General features: G+C 38.3%; 1 protein-coding gene across 1 annotated transcript in view; it reads right to left on the bottom strand.

Annotated features, from left to right (window-relative positions):
* Window positions 1-4300: 4300 nt before the first annotated feature.
* Window positions 4301-20718, bottom strand: part of SLC1A1 (solute carrier family 1 member 1) — a 53429-nt gene continuing 37011 nt past the window's right edge. The window contains 7 exon segments of the mRNA XM_010725627.3: window positions 4301-6326; window positions 9138-9226; window positions 9228-9273; window positions 9853-10047; window positions 10573-10695; window positions 17021-17128; window positions 19096-19280. Coding sequence (XP_010723929.1) covers window positions 6080-6326; window positions 9138-9226; window positions 9228-9273; window positions 9853-10047; window positions 10573-10695; window positions 17021-17128; window positions 19096-19280 — 993 coding nt within the window. The 3' untranslated portion in view covers window positions 4301-6079.

Raw genomic sequence — 20718 nt, 5'->3', positions numbered from 1 at the left:
TCAACTGAAAACGAAGTCACAAAAATATATATTAAAATATATATATATATAAACATATTTAAATCTTGAAACCTAATCTCAAATAGGTTATCAAAACTGAAAGCACAGACGCATGTTTTTTGCTATTCACAAGACTGTGTTTAGCCAGTGTATAAAAATTCATGAAATGACTTGCCATAATTTGAGCTTGCCATAATTTAAACTTCATTTTGAATGTTGTTACAGTTTGGAAAATAGCACAGATAAGTTAATTTTCACCTTGTTTCACTCATTTAAATAAGCTCTCCAATCTACCAAAAATACTATATACGTGAGACATTTTTCATCTTGAAGTTCCGGCACAAATTTTCTCTCTGATTCCATAAATGACTTGATTTTGTTTCACAAATCATAAAACCTTTCATCACATAACCTCAGCTTAACTATCTTCCTTCAGAAAAGTAAATGTCCTCATAATCAGCATCCACACTTTTAAGGAATTCCTGGAACTGATGATGATTCAGCCCATTGGACCTTATGAAATTCGCAGCTTTGGTGACAACTCACATGATATTATCCTCTTTTAAGGCTTTAGTACATAAGATTTCTTGATGTATGATGAAGTGATATTTCATCAAGCATGAGTGCCAGTGACAACTGCATCATCTTCTTTTCATTTAATAAGCAAATCCCTCTTTTTTACAAACCGTCAGTAGCTATACTAGATATGTTGACAAGGGTTAGAGAAAATCGCTTTAATGTAATTCTTACTGTTTCATACATATGAGATATAAGAGATTTAGCAGTGTCTTTCAGTGGCACCAAAGAAGCCATTTCTTCAGTGACATATTCATCATCAGTATCTCCAGTGAAAATGGTAAGTTGAGCTGTATCTGTGGCATCAGTACTTTAATTATCGTCAAAGCATAACTTTTGTAATTAGCAACTCTACTCCTCAAATTTCTTTCAAAAGATTTTTCTTTTTCTTCAGTTCTCCTGGCTACAGTCTGGTAAGACAAACTGATTTGGGAAAAATTCCTTTTTTTTTTGTTTTTTAATCAAGATACATTATATCTGCCACACTTTCCAAATGCTGCTTAATAAATTCTCCATTGATAAACAGATTTGAATTTTCTTGGAATCAGATTTGCTATCACATAACTAGCTTTTATGACAGAGTCTGTTCAAGTCTTAACTTTTAAAATAAGATTTTGTTGAGATGGCAGACATTTTTTCAATTCTACTATTTTCTCTTTATGAAATATTCCTTGATATGCATCAAATTTGGCAGCATGTTTATGCAGATAATGTCTTTTCAAATTGTAATATTCGAAAACTGACAGTTTCCTTAAAAATCAAGCATAGTGCCATATTACTTGTTTTGACAAAGAAGTGCTCATCTCCCCATTTTTCCTTGAACACTCTTCCATCATCCATGTTTTTACTTTTTCTGGATTCTGTTTTCTTCTGAGAAGCCGTAAGGCAGGTTGAATTATTAATATCAGCAATCACCATGTTTTTCTCAATAAGCGGTACAAGCACATGACATGTGTAGTAACACATGGTGCTGAGTGTGTGTGCAACTGCCATGAGAAGCAGAGTCAGCACTGCACTGTGTCCTACCGATGCCCTGTTCCAGCTCAGAAAGTCCTGATCACAAACCAGTGGTTTGATTGTTGTCAACCAACATGGATGCACCTAGAGCAGAGCTACCAATGCAACAATCAGTGATGGTGCAGGGAGGGCTGCATTGCAAGCTTGCTTGTGTGTTGGACATGCTTGCATAATGCTCTGGACTTCTTCCTGATTATGGTTTTTCTCTAGATCAGCCTGCCTTTGCAGACAGTTTCTCAAATCATGTCTCCAACACTGATCCCTTTCTAGCTTAGGTCAAGGAGATTCCCACCTTGCAGAATGTTCAATTTCTCTAACCCTCAGGAGTCACCCAATCCCTTTGCCTTGCAGTCTTACTGGTCCTGCACTCCTCCCCAAGGAGGCTGTAGTAACTGCACCATCACTCTAGCCTTTGTTTTATTTTTCCTTGTCCTGTACTATGTATTTGGCTACTCCAGAACTTTGACATAATTCCTAAGGGTTTATCCAGGAGTACTGAGGGATTGTCACCCCTCTTGCCTTTCCTCAACTTACTACCACTCTCTCCCTTTTTATACCCCACAGTCCCCATTTCAACTCACCAATATATTTCTTTTCTGAGTCCTCAGCTCCTCCTTTATCTTTTTCTTCTCTCTTCACAGACTTCCCAGTCCACTGTTCCATCTGTTCCTGGGTCCTGAGAACCCAATCAATCCCCAAGTGGCCCCCATAGTGAGCCAATCACCATAAATCAGTGAAGGCATCCATCAGTTCACCCAGATGCCAAACAACCCCAGAGAGTGGAATGATCCCGAACAAAATCCCAAACTGTTAGAAAAATTTTGCTCAAATAAACTTGCTCAATTATCTTTATCCCAAAAAGAGACAGATGAGAGTCTTCAGTTTTCTTTATTCAAATAAGAGAAGAATCCACAAGGACAGTCCCCATAGGATCTCTCAAAATATCAGAGGGCACAGCCTCCTTTTTTATCCCTATCTCCTGACTGCATGGTCCCTCCTCCTTCCCTCATTGGCTGAAGCTTTTGGAGGTTACAGACTACCCAATACGCCTAACATATGTTCCCCCTTGTATGTGACTCCTCTTCGTATCATGAATTGGATGTGCAATTAACTCCAGCTTTATGCCACTCAGGGCAGAGAAGTTTGTATTGATTAGCCTATTAAGCTTGCACACTAAGTCCAAAATTCCTAAGTTAAAATTGTCAAGTGACCTTTGTAACTGAAGCCTTATTTGGTGAGAGCTTACAAAGTACAAACATCAAGCAGAGAGGAATTTGGAAGCCACTACACCACTTGTCTGCAAGCATACCTTGTTCACAAGCCTCTTTTATCACAGCTCTATACTCCGTAAAACTGTACAGAAATATATATATTTTGTCATCTGAGCATGTACTTCTCTGAAGTGGGCAGTGGAATACCTGAGAAGATGACAACCTCTAAAACAGTTGACCACTAAGACAATCACAGAGCAGTCCAAACATGTATAGGTTACTAAGTTTCACAATAGGGCAGCTTTCCAGCGTGAAACACAGATTGAAGCAAAATGTCATCTCCCTGCATAGGTAGAGGGAGGGGTTTTCTGTCCTAGCAATTTTTTTCTGTCCTTTCAGGCAAGCCTAGCAGCACCAGGACCTCCCGTTCACTCCCAAAACATTCCTTGCCCTGGTACGTACTCTGCACAGCACTTCCAGCTGGTAGCTAGGAAGAGCTGCAGTATGAAGGCACTCCTCAGCAAAGCACAATCACCAGCAGCAGCTGCAACTGCAGCAGCAGCTGCACACTTCACACTGCTCGGCATCTTGCTGGCCAAGTGGTATGGGCCCATTTCAGGTAGTCAGATCGGCCTGAAACTGAGAAGTCGGTGGGCAGGACCATGACTAGCAGCCAGTTTGGGAACGTGGTTGTTGGCTGCTTTCCGGGTGGCCAGGTGGGCCATTCCTGCTCTTAACCAGGATGGTGAGAGAACAAGTGACCTGCACACACTGACTGTGTTTGTGCTGGTGATCAGCTGGTGAACAGCAAGTGAACTGCTGTGGTGCTGATAGAGATGTCCAGGTGCTTTCTTTGCTCAGTGTTAGAAAGTCAGCTACAAATCCCGAAGTATTTTAACAGTGATGAATGAGTGGGTAATCTTGTTTTACATGGTTTAAAGTGACACGTTCAGTCCTGCCACAGCTTCATTAGCCTCAAAGATCCTGTTGCAATGTAACACCATGTCTGGCAGGCCTTCAAAGAAGATGCTTTTCTAATGGGACTGCTCTCTGATAGCTCCATACCAGAAGGCTGTGGAGAAGAGTCTGTGAAGGGTGTTTCCTGCTACGCAGAAAGGTAGATAATCAAAATCACATTAGGAGAAATATCTTCAGACTTAACAGTATTTCCAGGGTGTCCAAGTAGTGAATGAATGGCAACAAAGTACCAGCAATCTGATCCATATAAGTAAATAATCTGTTACTTAGCATGTGTTTAAAAAAATAACCCCAGCCTAGATCCTCCATAGTAGATGAGTTTCTTGCTCAGTGCTGTATTTTTACAAGAGCAACATAATTATTTTACTGAACAAAGGCTACTAACTCATGCCAAAACTACAGCTGACCACAAGTGACAATTCCATAAATCACAGATTCACCCAGTTTTGTCTTTCTTGCCCTAGCTAAAGGAACTCAGTACTCTGCAGTGCATAGAGGACTGGAGTGTAAAGCAACAATGAAGGAGAAAATTATTTATTTAAAGCATGTTAGGAACACAATTCACAGTAGATGTTAATAGGTGACTACATAATGGGGTGATTGTAAAAGGATGACTTTAAAAAGCAAAGGAAAGACAAGACATAGATTGTACACTAATTGTGGATATTGGTGTTTTCTTTCTTCTTGTAAGCAAAGCTGCACAAATGAAGACTGCTTCAAACTATTTATGCACTGGTAAAAAGTATAATGTACTCAGTCTGTAAATTTTCCTTTTAGTGTATAAACTAGTACTTTTCTGTATCAGTTACAATGTTTAATTTAAATATAGTATTACGTCTTACTGACTTGTTGTTTTAAGGTGCAATTTATGAAAACCTACAGTAAATATTTTCTTCTTAATCAGTTCTCTTTGGCACACTTCTGGTTTACTTAAATACAAGAGCTAGGCCTGACTTGAATATATAACACTGCAGGTACCTGAAAGGTTTTTGTTAGCATACACTCATAGGCTTACCACAAGCTTACTTACAAAGAATTCAGTTTACAAGTAAAATTGCTAACAAACTGTAATATGCAAGGCAAAACATTTGATACAGGATCTCCCCCAGAGAGAGTGATCTTTGCACCATGGAAATCTTGTATAAAATGTGTTAGAAAATGGAGATTTTTCATGAGGAAATTCTTACTACTTATTATCCTACAGGAAGCCATGAGAACACATGACTTCCTGGGTTAAGGTGGGTTTCATGAGATACAATTTGTCTGATGCATGGCACTGTAGTAGTGTTGCAGCTGCAAACTTGCATGTTTACACAGTCAAACTGTGTAAAAAGCTTAGTGACAGTGGCAACTTTCTATAACAAGGCATGCCTTCTAAACTCTTCGTACTATAATTATTTTTGTTCTAAGGAGTAAAGCTTTAGTCTCCGCATTACATGTTACTTTATAGTCTATTTTTATCTTTAAGACCTTTGCCTACTTTGGGCTTTTTAATATTTGGCAATGGTCAAAGGTAATCTAACTTACTAGTGCTTCTGATGGAAATGTGACTGCCACTAAAGCACCTAAACTGGAGAAGTTTCACTTTTTTAAACCCATCAAATACAAGAATGGTAAGCCCACAGTATTTTGTTTCACCTCTGAAAGCCAATGCCATTGGATGGCATTTACATGAAGGACACGGAGAAACGTGGCTATATAAACAATGGAAACTTTTCTGTGCTCAATTATTTAATGATTAAAAAACGAAACTTTGTTTGCAATACAATCCTTATTACACAGCCTTGTGGATCTGCTTTTTTCAGAATCTGCCCTAGTGGTGACCTCTCAGCTGCAAAATGAGTCTTTTGGCACGTGATCAAGATTCAGTAGGTGTCTTGTGCAATGTTTTTAGAAGGCAAAGATGTTAAAACAGTCTTCATACAGGTGTTTCATAATGCAGGTGAGATGTGGAACGCTGTGCTACTCCTGAGAAAAACACATTTGGCTATTCCAGCTATAAATCCCCACTTATGAGCATGCTGATTCCAAAGAGGCATTTCATATCCTCAGCAATAGTATATACTTTAAAAAAAAAAAAATCTGTCTTTGTCTTCTACAACGTTCAAAAGTAGTGAATTCAAATTGTTGGGAGAGGTGATCAGAAAGGGGCAGAATTGGTGATGAGGATCAGAGTCTCTGCAGTAAATCACGTATGTGTGAGACATAATTCATTCTCAATTTTCCTTTAAACTTTTAAAGATCTTGCATATAGCCATGTCCTTTAGTGCTTCTGTTTCATTTGAAAGCTACTGGCTTTAGAATTGAGATGTCTGCGTGAAGGATATGGTGTCAGATTTATCTACAGCAAAGCCTCCATTGATGTATGATTTCTTGGTCTCTGTTTCATCACTATCAAGTATTGTAGTTTCCAAGGCAAAAGGGTTGACTATGTTGACATCAGAGGAAACATCCATCTGCTCCAGTTCCTTTTTAGAGAGCTTCTCCACAATTCCAGTACCAAAGGCATCTCCCAAGACATTCACCATTGTTCTGAATCGATCTCTACGGAATAAAAAGCTCAGACAAATCATTCTGTGTGTTACTTAGAAAATCCTTTTAGTAAATGTAAGCTACTGTAGAAAGTGGTTAACTCATTTTTTCCCCCCGCAATACAGATTCTGTATAATTCTAGAACTAAAATAAAAAAATGTTGTAGAATGAGGAGTGACTTCCCAAATTAAGGGCTTTGTACAGGATGTGTAAAATTTTAAGTCACATCACTGGTCTATTAACAGCAGTAACCAAAGGGCTGTGCACATCCCTGAAGGGTCTTGTGGAAAGTCCTTTTCAGGCCCCTAAGTATGCTGCACAGTTGGTTCACTTTGTGATGAGGCCACTTTTGATGGGAGGAAAGACTGAGGTAAAACAGAAGAGTCCACATCGTGTGTTCCGTCTTTTTGACAGTCATTTCCTCAGCCAGAGGAGTGCTTAGTATTCTGGCCCAAAGCCCTGGTAAAGGGTTGAAGTACAAAGTTGTCTTGATACATTAAGGAATGTGATACTTTTCTACTTCTGATTTTTTTCTATCAAGAGAAAAAATAATCTGCCACTACTTGACAGAAAACCTGAAAATCATGCAAGATAGTGAAGTTTGTAAATTGCCATGGGGTTTGTCAAGAACAATACTGAAATGAAGCAGTCCAAAACACATTTTCTACTACAGCTGTTGAACAACCCCATGTAGACAACCTCATGTGTATTCTCCATATGGAAGGGAAGTAACTGATAAGGAAAGGAAGTGAAACAAAATTCTAGTAGAAGTAGTGTGACAAGTGAGCCACATTGGAAACTCATCTTGCATAATATTTCTATTCTACCTCTTCATTAAAAACATGGAAGATGTCTTCAAGGTTATGTAATAAAACTTTGGTAAGTTCAGAATTAACTAGAGGACTGTTAATGAGACACTACTAGCAGGTTTCAAAATAATACATTTTAGGCATGAAGTACAAAAGGCAAGTGTTAATAATCTACATGGTATCAAGATACGCATTCTGTCTGCTGAGGTGCAAAATGCATTGCCAATGACCCTTGGTACATGTAATTAATCTTTAATTTTCTTTGTACATCAAAACACTCTCATCTGAAAAAATAGTTGGAATTAAGAGATGGTTCCAATTATTCATCTGTGTCATGCTGGAACAGGTAGTTCATTCATGGAACACCCAAGTGTGCCTAAGAACTTCAAACTTCTAACCTAGAGAAAAGAAAGGGTCCATAATATTATGTCTGTGGTGGAATTTAGGAATGACTGTTCTGTTTTTCTCTCAGTCTCACTTTCATAAAGGAATTAGAGGGCATCAAATAAAATGATTGGGAAGTGGCTGAAACAAACAAAACAAAATACATTCTGTACAACACACCGAAAGATTGTGGAATTCATCTCCACAAAACTTATGGATGCTTCAAAGTGCAGTAAAACCTCTACCTTAGGAACTCTGAGTAAGTTTCCTTGAGGCTGGGGAATAGTATCAACACACCTCTTCTAAGCCAGTGGCTTGTACTGATCTTCCCTATCCTTAGGCAAACTAAATGACTAGAAAAGAGCTTGAGAAAACTAAATGACTGTGCAGCATGGCAAACAAACCTATTAGACATTCTTGCAGACAGCTCATGGAGAGAATGCACTGTAATTGGAGCTGTTTGGTTTTTTTTTGTTTGTTTGTTTTGTTTTGTTTTGTTTTGAGAAATAATGTTATATTGCAATTGAGTTGATTCTTGAATTCTTTTCAACCCTGCTCTACTGGAGATCAAGGCTTCTCCCTACAGCTTGTGAAGCTGAGTTAAACAATCAAATCAAATAAGTATATCTGTGAAATACATAGGCCAACAAGTCCTTCAAGAAAATTATTGGAAAACGTGGATAGGAAAAAGAGATGGTTTTACTTTGAAGGTAAATGTAAGTCTAAGAAAAGGAAGTGCAAAGACACAAAATGATTTGTATCTCTGCACTGGTACTGGAGTTAATGTTGAGTTAATGCAAATGAACGAGATCTCATTCTGAGCATTATAGATCAGACACTTTGGGAGAGAAAAAAAGCTTTATTATAAACTAGTCCTAAAATAAGAAATCTTGTTATTCTTTCCCAGTAAATCATGGGATAAAGCTGGACACTGATTTCCTTTTGCAGAAGTAGCATAAAAATGGCTAAGTTGAACAGAGAAGACTTTAGGTTAAATGCCTCCCTTCAGAAAGGGCTTAATGCAACGGAGAGGTGTTGATGTGCTCTGAGATGAAATGGTTGGGATCAAGTATAATAAACACTTTCCAAGTTTGCAAGTGTGCACCTGCTTGTTATGGGGCTCGGTACAGAAGAGCCCTAGCAAATTAATGCTGGCAGAATGGACATATAGTCTGCAGTGTGTGTTCATATAGAATCAAAGACCACCTTTGTTTAGTTCATGTGTTCCATTCCATCTTCACCACTGTGTGGATTTTACAGAAATCAGCTGAAATGTACTGTTTGTGGCTGCATTTGATTTTTATTAATGGTGCATCTACTTTGGTGTAATACAGCAGGAGTTGAGAAACTCCAGAGGTATCAAGTACTGCTAATCTACTACTAATCATCTAAATATGCTGTGCCCACTGGTTAAACAGCACCTCTGGATGTGAGATTATTATCTGCCATCCCAGGCTGTAGGATTTCTTTCAGAATTAAAGCTACTGTTATAACCAACCATAACAAGCATATTTGTCCAATTTCTACAGCAGACCTACAGGACATAATATACTGTCTTCTCATGCAGACCCACATGCTTATGTAAACATTTTAAAAGAAAATAATCTAATATAAGGTGCTTTAAACTTACAGAAGCCAGTCAACTGCAATGATCAGAGTAACGTCTTCAGCTGGCAGGCCAACAGCGCTCAGAACAATCACCATGGTGACAAGTCCAGCGTTGGGGGACACCAGCAGCTCCAATGCTGGCTGCTGTAGCTGTGACACTAAATCCCAAATAAAGCCAGGAAAAGGCATTCTGAGTAAGTGTTGCTTACAGAAACTCTATTTTCTGGCACAAATAGACATATTTCACTACCAGAAAGTTGTTTTTATGTTCTAGTTTTCCTGTGGAGCATTATCTACCCAGTTCAGGAACTAGACCATGAGGCATGTTTGAATCAGTGCCATCTCAGACACGTGGAGGAGAACACATATCTCCTTGGGCAGGCAAACAGTTGTTACAGTAACAAATGTTAATACATAGGTAAATGCATGTCTAACTCTAACAAATTAGATAGATCCCAGGAAGAGTTAGGTTTCCGAGTGTTTTGTTTGAGACATTAATGGCAGTATCCAGAACAATGCTGCACATCCTGGTCCATCCCACCTCCTCATCAGGTCACATAGGCAAGGTCATGGAATAACAAAAGACAATGTTTCTGGATTTTACTATGGTTTGAATGATACTTTCAATTTTTTCCATGAGCTATCCAAAGTAAATGTAGATTTCATTACAACAACAACAAAAAAAAAAAATGCAACAACACAACATCAACAAATATACATGATAAGTTTAGCCTTACCTAATGGTAACTATCTGGCCAACATCTAGTTCCAAGTCATTCAGTTGTGCAATAAATACAGCTGCTACTGCCTCGTAGAGAGCTGTGCCATCCATGTTGATGGTAGCTCCAACTGGAAGTACAAATCTGGTAATTCTTTTGTCAATGAAGTTTTTTTCTTCTGCACAGCGGAAGGTTACAGGCAAAGTTGCTGAACTGGCACATAAATAAACACACAAAGTAAATGCAAGTAAGGGTGTACCACATCCTTTATCTTTCCTTTTTCTGAGAGCCTGAATTGCTCTAAGAAACAAAAGGAGATCTCCATCAGATAGGAAGGCTGCATTATGAAACATAAGATTTGAGTTTTAAAGCAATATAAGCTTTGCTCTTCTAATTGTGGAAGGAAATAACAAAGTCTTAATTAAACATTAAAATATTCATTATGTATGTAACTTTGAAATAGACTAGACTCTAGATTTGTGAGTGATGAATGGCAAAAAAACTATTTTCTGAAAATATGTTGCAAAGGGCAGGTTCTAGTTTTGTAAAAGGCCAGCAGAGCTTCACTGAAATCTGTACTGACATTTTGGGTACTGCAGAAACATAGCATTTCAACTTCCGTGGAATTTACAATTGTCCAGGTGAAATCAGGTTATCTAACAAAGTGGTAATAAAATCAGACCACAAATAATGCAATTACTACTAAAAACATTACAGAAGATAAATCTTTTTGTTTACCTGGAAGAAATCATGAGGGCTGTCAGAAGCGCCTGAGCCATCCCCATGGCAAATCGAAAAGGATTTTTCCTTACTATTATTAAGTAGATCAGTGGCAGAATTATAATGGAATGGATTGCAAGTCTGGAAAAGAAGATGGACTAGTTAAACAGATTGAGTTCTTTAGATTTATGATTTAAAATTTTACAATTTAGAGAGTAAGACTTAGAAAGTGAGATTCTTTCACTTTTTTGTAAGGAGGAAGAGATTACTATTTGTATCTCTTTCCAAAGTACAGCAAAGGATAATCAATATATTTGAAATACTTTTAAATTGCTGAAGTTAAGAAAAGTAAAGAAATAAATAATATTTAAACCAATATGGATACAGTGATTTTAAATATGATAAAACATTTGTGTTTTTATTACACTGGCTCTATATACAAAACTGACATACAGATGGAGGAGCCAATGAGGAAAGATGTGCTGCTGGACCTTGTACTAGCAAACAAGGAAGCACTGATTGGAAACGTGAAGGCTGGGGGCATTCTTGGCTACAGTGACCACAGCATTGTGGAATTCAGTATCCTGTGAGGAGGAAGTGAAGCAGTAAATAAGATCACAACCCGGGACTTCAGGAGAGCTAACTTTGACCTGTCTAGGGACCATACCGGAAGAATTTAACGGGAAAGGCCCTTAGAAGAAAAAGGAGTCCAAGAGAGTTCATTAATATTCAAGGAACACTTTCTCCAGTCTCAAGAATGATGCATCAACAAGAAATCAAGAAAAGGGGACAGGAGATCTGCATGGATCAACAAGGAACTCCTGAAACATAAGCATAAGGTGTACAGGAGAATAGATGGAAGTAGGTCCAAGACACATGGGATGAACGTACTGATGTTGTCAGAATACGCAGAAATACAACAAAGAAGACTAAGTCCCATTTGGAATTGAATCTGGCTAGGGATCTCAAAGGCAAGAAGAGAAAAAGTCTGGAAAAAGAAGACTTTCCCTAGACTGAGGAGTATTGGGCTAGGGCTCATTTATGCAAACTTGACATCCACAAGTATGTGGGCCTTGATGAGATGTACTCCCGAGTGCTAAGTGGAGCTAGTAGATATTACCTTTGGGTGGGGGTCAGGAGAACAGAGCTCCTCCTTCTGTAAGAGCAGAGTAAATCCAAGACTGCCTCATGAGGCAGAACATGTACAATCTATGAGGCTAGATAACATAAAATCATAGAATCACAGAATGGCTTGGGTTGGAAGGGACCCCAAGGGCTTCCAAGTTCTAACCCTGCTCTAACAGGCAATGCTGCCAACCTTCATATCTAATACTAGACCAGGCTGCTCAGGGCCCCATCTGACACGGCCTTGAACACCTCCAGGGATGGGGCACCCACAACCTCTCTGGGCAGCCAGTTCCAGCATCTCACCACTCTCTTGGTAAAGAACTTCCCACTGATATCCAACTAAATCTTCCCTTCTTCAACTTAAAACCATTTGCCCATGTCCTGCCATTATCTACCCTTGAAAATCCTTGTAACAAACAGCCCAGGGTCCTAAAGGAGCTAGCTAGTGTGCTTGCCAAGTCACTTTCTATCATATTTGAAAAATTATGACTGTCAGATGAAGTCCCCAGTGACTGGAAAAAGAGAAACATCACTCCCATTTTTTAAGAAAGGAAGAATTAAAGACCTGGTGATCTATAGGCCAGTAAGCCTCATGTCTCTGCCTGGGAAGATCATGTAGCAGATATTCCTGGAAGCCATGTTAAGGCACATATGAGATAAGAATGTGACAAGACAGCCAGTACAACATCACAAGGGCAGATCATGACTGACCAATCTGGCAGACTTCTACGACATGGTTTAATGGGCATGGTAGTGATGGTTAGCAGTTGACTAGATGATCTCAGTGGTCTTTTCCAGTCTTAATGATTCTGTGATTTCACAGTAAAATGGAGTGATGGGATTTGTGGACAGAAAAGGAGTAACTGGCATTATCTATCCAGACTTCCGCAAGGCTTTTGCACCACAATCTTATCTCTAAATTGGAAAGAGATGGATTTGAAGCATGGACTATTTGATGGATGAAAATTGGTTGGATTGTCACACCCAGAAGGTTGTGTTCAATGGCTCTACGTTCAGGTAGAAGCTAGTCATCAGTGGCACTCTCTAGGGGTCTGTTTTGGGACCAGTCCTCTTTACCATCTGTACCAGTGACGTAGATAGTGGAATCGAGGTCATTCAAGCAAGTTTGCAGATGACACTAAGCTGAGTTGTGCAGCTGATACAGTAGAAAGAAGGGATGCCATCTGAGGTGATCTGAAGAATCTTGAGAAGGGAGTCCATGAGAACCTAAAAAGGTTCAACAAAATAATGCACTTGGGTTGGGGCATTCCCAGATATGTGTGTAGACTAGGAGAAGAACTTACTGAGCACAATCCTATGGAAAAGGACTTGTGGATCCTTGTGTATGAAAAGCTAGACATGAGCTAGCAGTGTGCACTTGCAGTCTGGAAGGCCAACTGTATACTGGGCTGTAACAAGCATGCCAGCAAGCATGGGAGGGGACTGCCCCCATATACTCTGTTCCTGCGAGGCCTCATCTGAAGTACTGAATCCAGGTCTGGGACCCCCCGCACAGGAAAACCATGGAGCTGTTGGAGTGGGTCCACTAGAGGGCCACGAAGATTATGAGTGCTGAAGCATCTTTTTTCAGCCAGGCTGACAAAGCTGGAATTGTTCAGCATAGAGAACTGGGTCCAGTATTGTTTGTCTTGTTCATCAGAGACTTAGATGAAAGAATAGAGTGCATACTCAACAAGTATGCTGATGATGCAAAACTGGCAAGAGGGCTGATAGCCTAGAATACTGTGCTGCCACTCACAAGGATCTCATCAGGTTAGAGAGATGGGTGGAGAGGAGTCTCTTGAAATTCTATACAGGCAAGTACAGGGTTCTACATCTGGGGAAGAATAGTCCCATGCACAAGTACAAACTGGGAGCTGGACTACTGGAAAGTAGCCCTGCAGAGAAGGACCTTTGAATTCTGCTTGACATCAAGTTGACCATGAGCTAGTAATGTGCCCTAGTGCTCAGGAAAGCCAATAGTATACTAGGTTACATTAGAAAGAATACTGCCAGCAGATCAAGTGAGGTAAACCACCTCCTCCATCAGCTCTGGTGAAGTCTCACCTAGAGTACTGTATCTAGTGCTGGACTCCCTAGTAAAAGAGAAACACGCAGCTTCTGGAGTGAGTCCAATAAAGGTCTGTGAAAGTCATTAACGGGACTGGAGCATGCGAGGAAAGATAGAGGCATCTGGGCCACTACAGCTTGGAGAAGCAAAGGCTCAGAAGGTACTTGATCAAAGTGCGTAAGTATCTGAAGGAGAGGTATTAAGAGAATGGGGCTAGAGTCTTCAGAGTGGTGCCAAGCAAACAAGAGGCAATGGGAACAAACTGAAACACAGGAAGTTCATCTGAACATGAAGAAAAGCTACTGTGCATGTAACCAAGCACTGGAAGGGAATGCCCAGAGAAGTTATGTAGTCTGCTTCCCTGAAGATATTATTCAAAAGCTGTCTGGACACAATCCTGGATAACAAGCTCTAGGGGACTCCACTTGAGAAGGGAGGTTTGACTAGATGATCTCAAAGTTTCCTTCCAATCTCAACCATTCTGTTATTCTGTGATATTTAGACACTACAAATGAAATACATATCGTTCTACCATCTTTCATGTTGCAAGGTGCTGAAATACTGTCTTTTGAAACAATTACTTTTCTTTATGAATTAATTCAGTTGACATGTGAAAGATCAAACTTTCCTCTTGGCTTTATACATTACTCAGGTTTATTTGCTTGGATATCGAGTGTGTGAGTATTAACATTAGAGGTAAACACCCTGCTAAGAGTATATTTGAAATGAAATATACATAAAACGTTGTGCAATATTTTCTGTGTTCCAAGGTTACAAATTATGACAACATCAGCTCTTCTTGATGATAAGTTATCATAGCATGGAAATACAAAGCCCAGAATTGTGGCATGTATGACCTTTGGTTTTTTATTTTGTCCTCACAAGATGTTCCTGTGAACAATATTATGTTGTAATAACACTTTATGATTTTAGAGTATTTGATAAAGACAGAAATATATCATGGTACTATCTGTTCTGCCAACATCAGGCAATTAACAAAACTGTAGCTACAGTATAGAAATCCTCAACTCCATAAAAATCTAGCAAACAACAACAGAACAATCACACCACCTTGAAATCTAACTATGCATACTGTATTCACAAAAGGGTTTATTCAGTGAAATATAAATGAGAGCACACCATATGTATCAATAAAATTTTGTTTAAAAGTTACAATATGAAACATATTGATTCATACAGTGGTGCCTGAGAACAAACGGAATTCTTCAGAATTTGGAATACAGAAAAAGTAGGCATGAATGCTGTTGGGTGTCTTAACAAAAATGTTGATGAAAAACTTTTCAAGTAATATTTATTTCCAGAAATCTTATTTCCAAACAAACGTATTTTTAAAATTTTAGATTCTGACTTTACTACTGCCAGCATGAACTTGGCATTACCCAAAGCAATCTTTGTGCATATTAGTTTCAATATTACAGATTATCATGAAAAAAAAAACAGAAGTAATATTTATTTGCATGTATGAAATGCAACTGGCAACAAGAAACAGAAGTTTTTGTTTCTCAGATTGACATACTTTACAGCACTCAAGAAATGTATCTGCCTTGCTGCTTTCAGATGAGACAAAAACAGATGAGATTGCTAGCTGTAGCTTCCTTGTTTTCTTAATCCCTCAGACTTGAGGGACTTGAGAGACCTTGGCGAATGTACTATGCCTCCTACTTTGAATTTTCTCCTCTGTGACTGCTAATACATCCTGCCTATGATGCTGCTATGATAAAAAATTGACAAGCTGAAGACACTTAGTGGCCAACTGCAGCAAAGACATGAGAGCAGGTTTGTCCAACCTGGGGCCTGCAGGCTGCATGCAGCCTGGCCCAGCCTGTCCTGCAGCTACCCTCTGCCCTGCAACATCATGGCAGTATCTCTTCCCCACTAAACAGCCTGGTACAACCCCAAGCACACACCCATTGTTCAGCAACAAGCAAACATTAAATGGAAACTTAAGTAAACCAGCATTATGTGTAACACAAACATAAATTGCATTCATCTCTGTAACATTTTGGAAAAGTGGAGATTCAGTGATATTTTTAAAGCTTCTTCGGAAGTCGTACATATTAACTGATTTTTCAAAATGCTGGCTTATGCTTAAATGTAAACACAATAACTTTGAATTAAATATTATTATCTAGCAGAAAATTATGCAGAAAAGAGATCCTTCTTGATTTTGTTATGGATTTATTGCATTTAAGATCAACATATTCCCCTTCTCTTTCTTTGGTTGTCAGAAAGCCTGTAAATGACTTTTGAAGAAAATAGCATGCATATATACAAAGAAGGGAGATAGAAGCTATTGAACAACTTTGGATAGAGCTTCTAGACAAAACATGAGTAAGTTACTAATATAGCGAAGGAATTATAGGAGTGAATGCTAGGGCAATGAACCAAGGCAGCCTAGAAGCTATGCTTCACTGAACTGAAAATAGCAATTTAAATGCATTTGATTTATCAGGACCATAATAATCATTTATTTTTCCAAAGAGTTGTTTTTTTTGTTTTTTGGGGTTTTTTTTGGTAGTAATTTTCTTCGGAGATATATAATGATCTAGTATTACAATCTTTATCATTTAGAGCAGTTAAGCTGCCCCTTCTCAATTTTCAAATCTGCAAAAGGTTTTCTGTCAGTGCCTCTGCCTCGTATTGCTCTCCACAGTCAGAGGACTACAGAAAGAATAGCAAAGATGTTTTGATGCTTGGCTATGTTATGCAGTTAACAACTGCTGGTTTTGCAGCTTCACCAGCTACTTTTCTGTTGAAAGATAAACTAACAGCATGATCTGTCAGTATCAGCAACCTGCTCTGTGTCAAGGTGAGAAGTGCTCAAAGCCATTTGGGCTTAGCATAATTTATTGAATAATGCATTCATAATGCGTTTGTATAGGGCAGCAGAACTGACACACTGTGGGTTCTGAGGTCCCATACTGATTTCTAACTTCATTCTGATATTCCTGTATGTTCAATGGCCTAGAAAGCTCCTTTTAGTCATAATTCATACCCTTACTCTTTCCCAACTTCTAGTTTCTAAAAGAAACATTTCTACTTTCAAAAATGCAGTGACATAATCTGTTCCAGCATCAACATGAAAAGATAAAATAATAAATACAACAATAGCTAAAAAAAAACACTCATTTTTGGAAATTTTTATATTTGACCTAGAAGGCACTGGTTATTGTGGATAATTAAACTGTAATCAACTGAATTCTCTAAATTCTATATATTTAATATCATTTTTAGAGTATGACATACCCACTTAATACCGTAGCCATATAAAGACCCAGTTTACGAAAGATTTCCCAGTCCTCAACTTCTATTATCTTCCCAGCAATTAAAAACACAATACCAATTGGCATATACCTAGAGAGCAAAAATAGAACAATTAAAAATCTATTCTCAGAAACACTTCATGCTCATCAAATAATAATGTCTTGTGCAGTGTAACTATTTAAAACAGTTTGAAGAATTTCTTTTGATATTGTATTATACATCTGATTTTACTCGCATGAAGGAAAATTACATTAGAGGTGAAGAAAAAATACTGAGAAAGAATAAATTTAACTCTGTGTATAGTCTAACTGCATGGCATGGTGTCACAGAAGTTGGGGAAAGGAGTAAGTTTTGTCCTACTGTAGAAAATTAGTGGTTATAATCTTATTTGGAAGTGGACATTTCAGGGCTGAAGCTAAAGCGCTCTCTGAAATCACAGAGATGTGAAAGGACTCCAGCTCTTCCAGGAGTTGTCCTATAGCACTAGAGGCCATGTGTGAATCACTTGCATAAGGGAATGATTTTAATATGTTGGGATAGCACATAATCAGTGCATTTCCTGGTGGAGGGCTTCTTTCTACAGTGAGTGCACAGAGCCATTTCTAGCAGTAATGAATAGCTGCATGGGCTGTGGCCTGCAGCAGACAGATTTAAGGCAAAATCAAAAGGCTTACACTAGCACCAGCTCTGCGTCATTCCTTTTAGCACCACAGAGCAGGCTGTGACACAGACAAGATGACAATTTCCAATTAATCTATAAATTTGTGAATTTATGAAAATTATACATTTAGAATTTTTAATTGCTTATTTATAAAAATGTCTGTGCTTTACCTCATGAATGAAGTAGTACTTTCTCCCTGTAATGGGGGATGCAAATGTAGATTTCTAGTTTCTGCTGAGCTCTGAAAGGGTGAAAGTAGAACTAGTTCCTCACATTGTCAGTGTCCAAGGTTACCTTATTTACAGCAACAGCTCCCATACTTCTAGAGACATAAATACGAAGCCTATAGCTACTAACTTGGGCACATGAAAAACAAGGGATAGTCAGCATATGGGGAGAAACCTGTATCTGTATCCTGTGCTAACTCTAGAGCATTGTTAGCTGCAGAGTGAGGCAGCCTATTCCACAGGGCTTTAACTCAGTTGGGAACTGGATGAGCTCAGAGCAAGCTGCAGAGATAAAATTACCTCTCTCTAAAGGTAGACAGAAATGTGCAGCTAAGCTTTCAATATTCTTACTGTTTTGCAGAAACTTCAGTGTGCTGGAATGGAGAGAAAATCCAGGAAAGGAAGAGATTTGCTAAGTTACTTTCAGAGTGAAATAGGCAAGTACGAGCAGAGAACCATAGTAAAATGGAATGTGCTTGCATGTAGGATCAAAATCTGGAAAGAACACAGTGATACTCATCCTGTAATTGTGATTTGCTCAACAACTACTGTAGAGACACAAATTTTGTTAATTGCTATGAAATCCAATGAAATACTATCAGATAAGTTGCTGCACTTTTTTTTATTTCTGTCTGGGAACATCATGTGAGAATATTTTGAGAATGTTATCTCACAAAGCCTAGAAGCACAAGATAAATGATGCCAACTGTATCTTGCATATAACTGCAGATTTTGCTCAGTTATGTGGCTTGTACATTAATTTATATTTCTAAATGAACTTAACTCCAAGAACAGTTACCCTCTGAACACAATAGGGAGTAGTGTTCAAGACTGAGGAGGCCATGTGGGTACTGATGCTTCTACAGACCTCCAATCATCAGCACAGTTGCACAGTCTTGATATGCTCTTCTAGTGAGAATGTCTGAAAAACTTGTGTACTACTGGCACTGTTTTTAGTATATAGTAAGTGGAAGCCTTGTCTCTAGTTTCCTGAAAAGGATCAAAATATGTAGAATGAAACTGCTTACCAGCCTTCCTTTAAAGCTGCTTGCTGAAAAGCATATATACAAAAGCAAACTTGAAGTATAAGTTCTCTCCTATATTTTCACTTAAAGATAGAATTCACTTAAAGAAGTTGTTAGAAAATGCCAGTACATCCTTAGACTTACCACATAATTATCTGAACTATCCTCATTGTCGCTTCATTCAGTGCATTGAAAAAATCCACTAGCACTCGTCCTTTGTCTCCCATTTTCCCAATAACCATTCCAAAAACAAGACAAAAGACGATCAAGCCAATAACATTGATGCCATCAGAATACATGCCCACGATCTTATATTCTTGAGTTTTGTTCTGTATATCAGATTCAAGGCAGAAAAGTTACAATCTGAAAACACTGAGTTTACTTTAAAGTGCTCTTAAATGAAAACACAGTTAGACCTTCTTTGAAAAGACATAGAGCTTTACCCCAAACACTGGGGGAGCCTTTAAAAGTTGTATATTTTAGACCTATACAGCAATCCAACCAAATCTTAGATGAGAGTAAAGCAACTTTCTACAAACTTCTGACACAAAGAATAGCAAAGTATATTCAGTCATGCCTTCAATATATTTAAGACTTACTTCCTGCTATAGGAAACAGAACCCAACTGACATAGAATCCTTGTGATCACTTCTAAGGAAGTCAAGGTCTTTTGCCCAGATTTATTAAAACAGTCAATTGTGTAAGAATTGGGATGATGCTGTCCAATTTTGCCTTCAGTTAGAAATCTATTTTTCAGCTGAAATCAGTGAAATTGCATAATTTATAGAAGAATCAGAAGCGTATCACATAAAAAAAAACCATACTAACTAGGTAGGCATTTGCGCACTCCTTTGTTTGTGTAATATTCATATATGAAAGACAGAATTATTTACTGCATTCAAGATTTAATTCTTGTCCTTTCAAATAGACCATATTCTCATGATTTTAATACATTCAAGACGAAATTTGGAAAAGGTACAGTAAAAAGAACATTGACCTGCTATTGTTCATAGTTCTGTGTTTATGGTATATTGAATTCCTTTCTTACTGTCCTCTAATGTAATTAAAGGATTTACAAACTCTCAAAACCCACAAGCATTCAAATGAGAGACTTGCTAGACATCTTCTTTACTTTCGCCTTTTTTTTTCTTTTTTCAGAATAGCAAGCTATTATATAACAAATGTTTTCTACTCTGCTTTCCATTTCAAAAATTTTTATTATGATTTTCTATTCATTTCTTTCTGGGATACTCAGTTACTTCATTGCTGCTTAAGCACCTTCTGCTGATAAATATGCAGCCTTCCAGTAATAAGTGTTCTCCTTAATTTCTCAGCAAATTGACAATTAATTTGCATATACATTTAATGGAGTATATAAATCCACTATTTTCTTATATAATATACTAACTTAATGTTGCTCATTTATCAGCAGAGCCTTCACGCTTTTTTAAACATACTTTAAGATCCTCAAAATCACCACTAGAATTTACTTACTTCATTTTATGCCTTTCCTAAAATATATCTATGTACCATCACAGAATCACAGAACCACAGAATGGCCAGGGTTGGAAGGCACCTTAAGGATCATGAATCTCCAACCCCCCTGCCACATGCAGGGCCACCAACCTCCACATTTAATACTAGACCAGGCTGCCCAGGGCCCCATCCAATCTGCCCTTGAACACCCCCAGGGACGGGGCATCCACAACTTCTCTGGGCAGCCTGTTCCAGCACCTCACCACTCTCTCTGTAAAGAATTTTCCCCTG

The sequence above is a fragment of the Meleagris gallopavo genome, chromosome Z (assembly GCF_000146605.3).
Source record: "Meleagris gallopavo isolate NT-WF06-2002-E0010 breed Aviagen turkey brand Nicholas breeding stock chromosome Z, Turkey_5.1, whole genome shotgun sequence".
In the NCBI taxonomy this organism is placed as follows: domain Eukaryota; kingdom Metazoa; phylum Chordata; class Aves; order Galliformes; family Phasianidae; genus Meleagris; species Meleagris gallopavo.
Note: the sequence above shows the minus strand (reverse complement) of the source record. Positions and strands in the feature narration are given on the sequence as shown.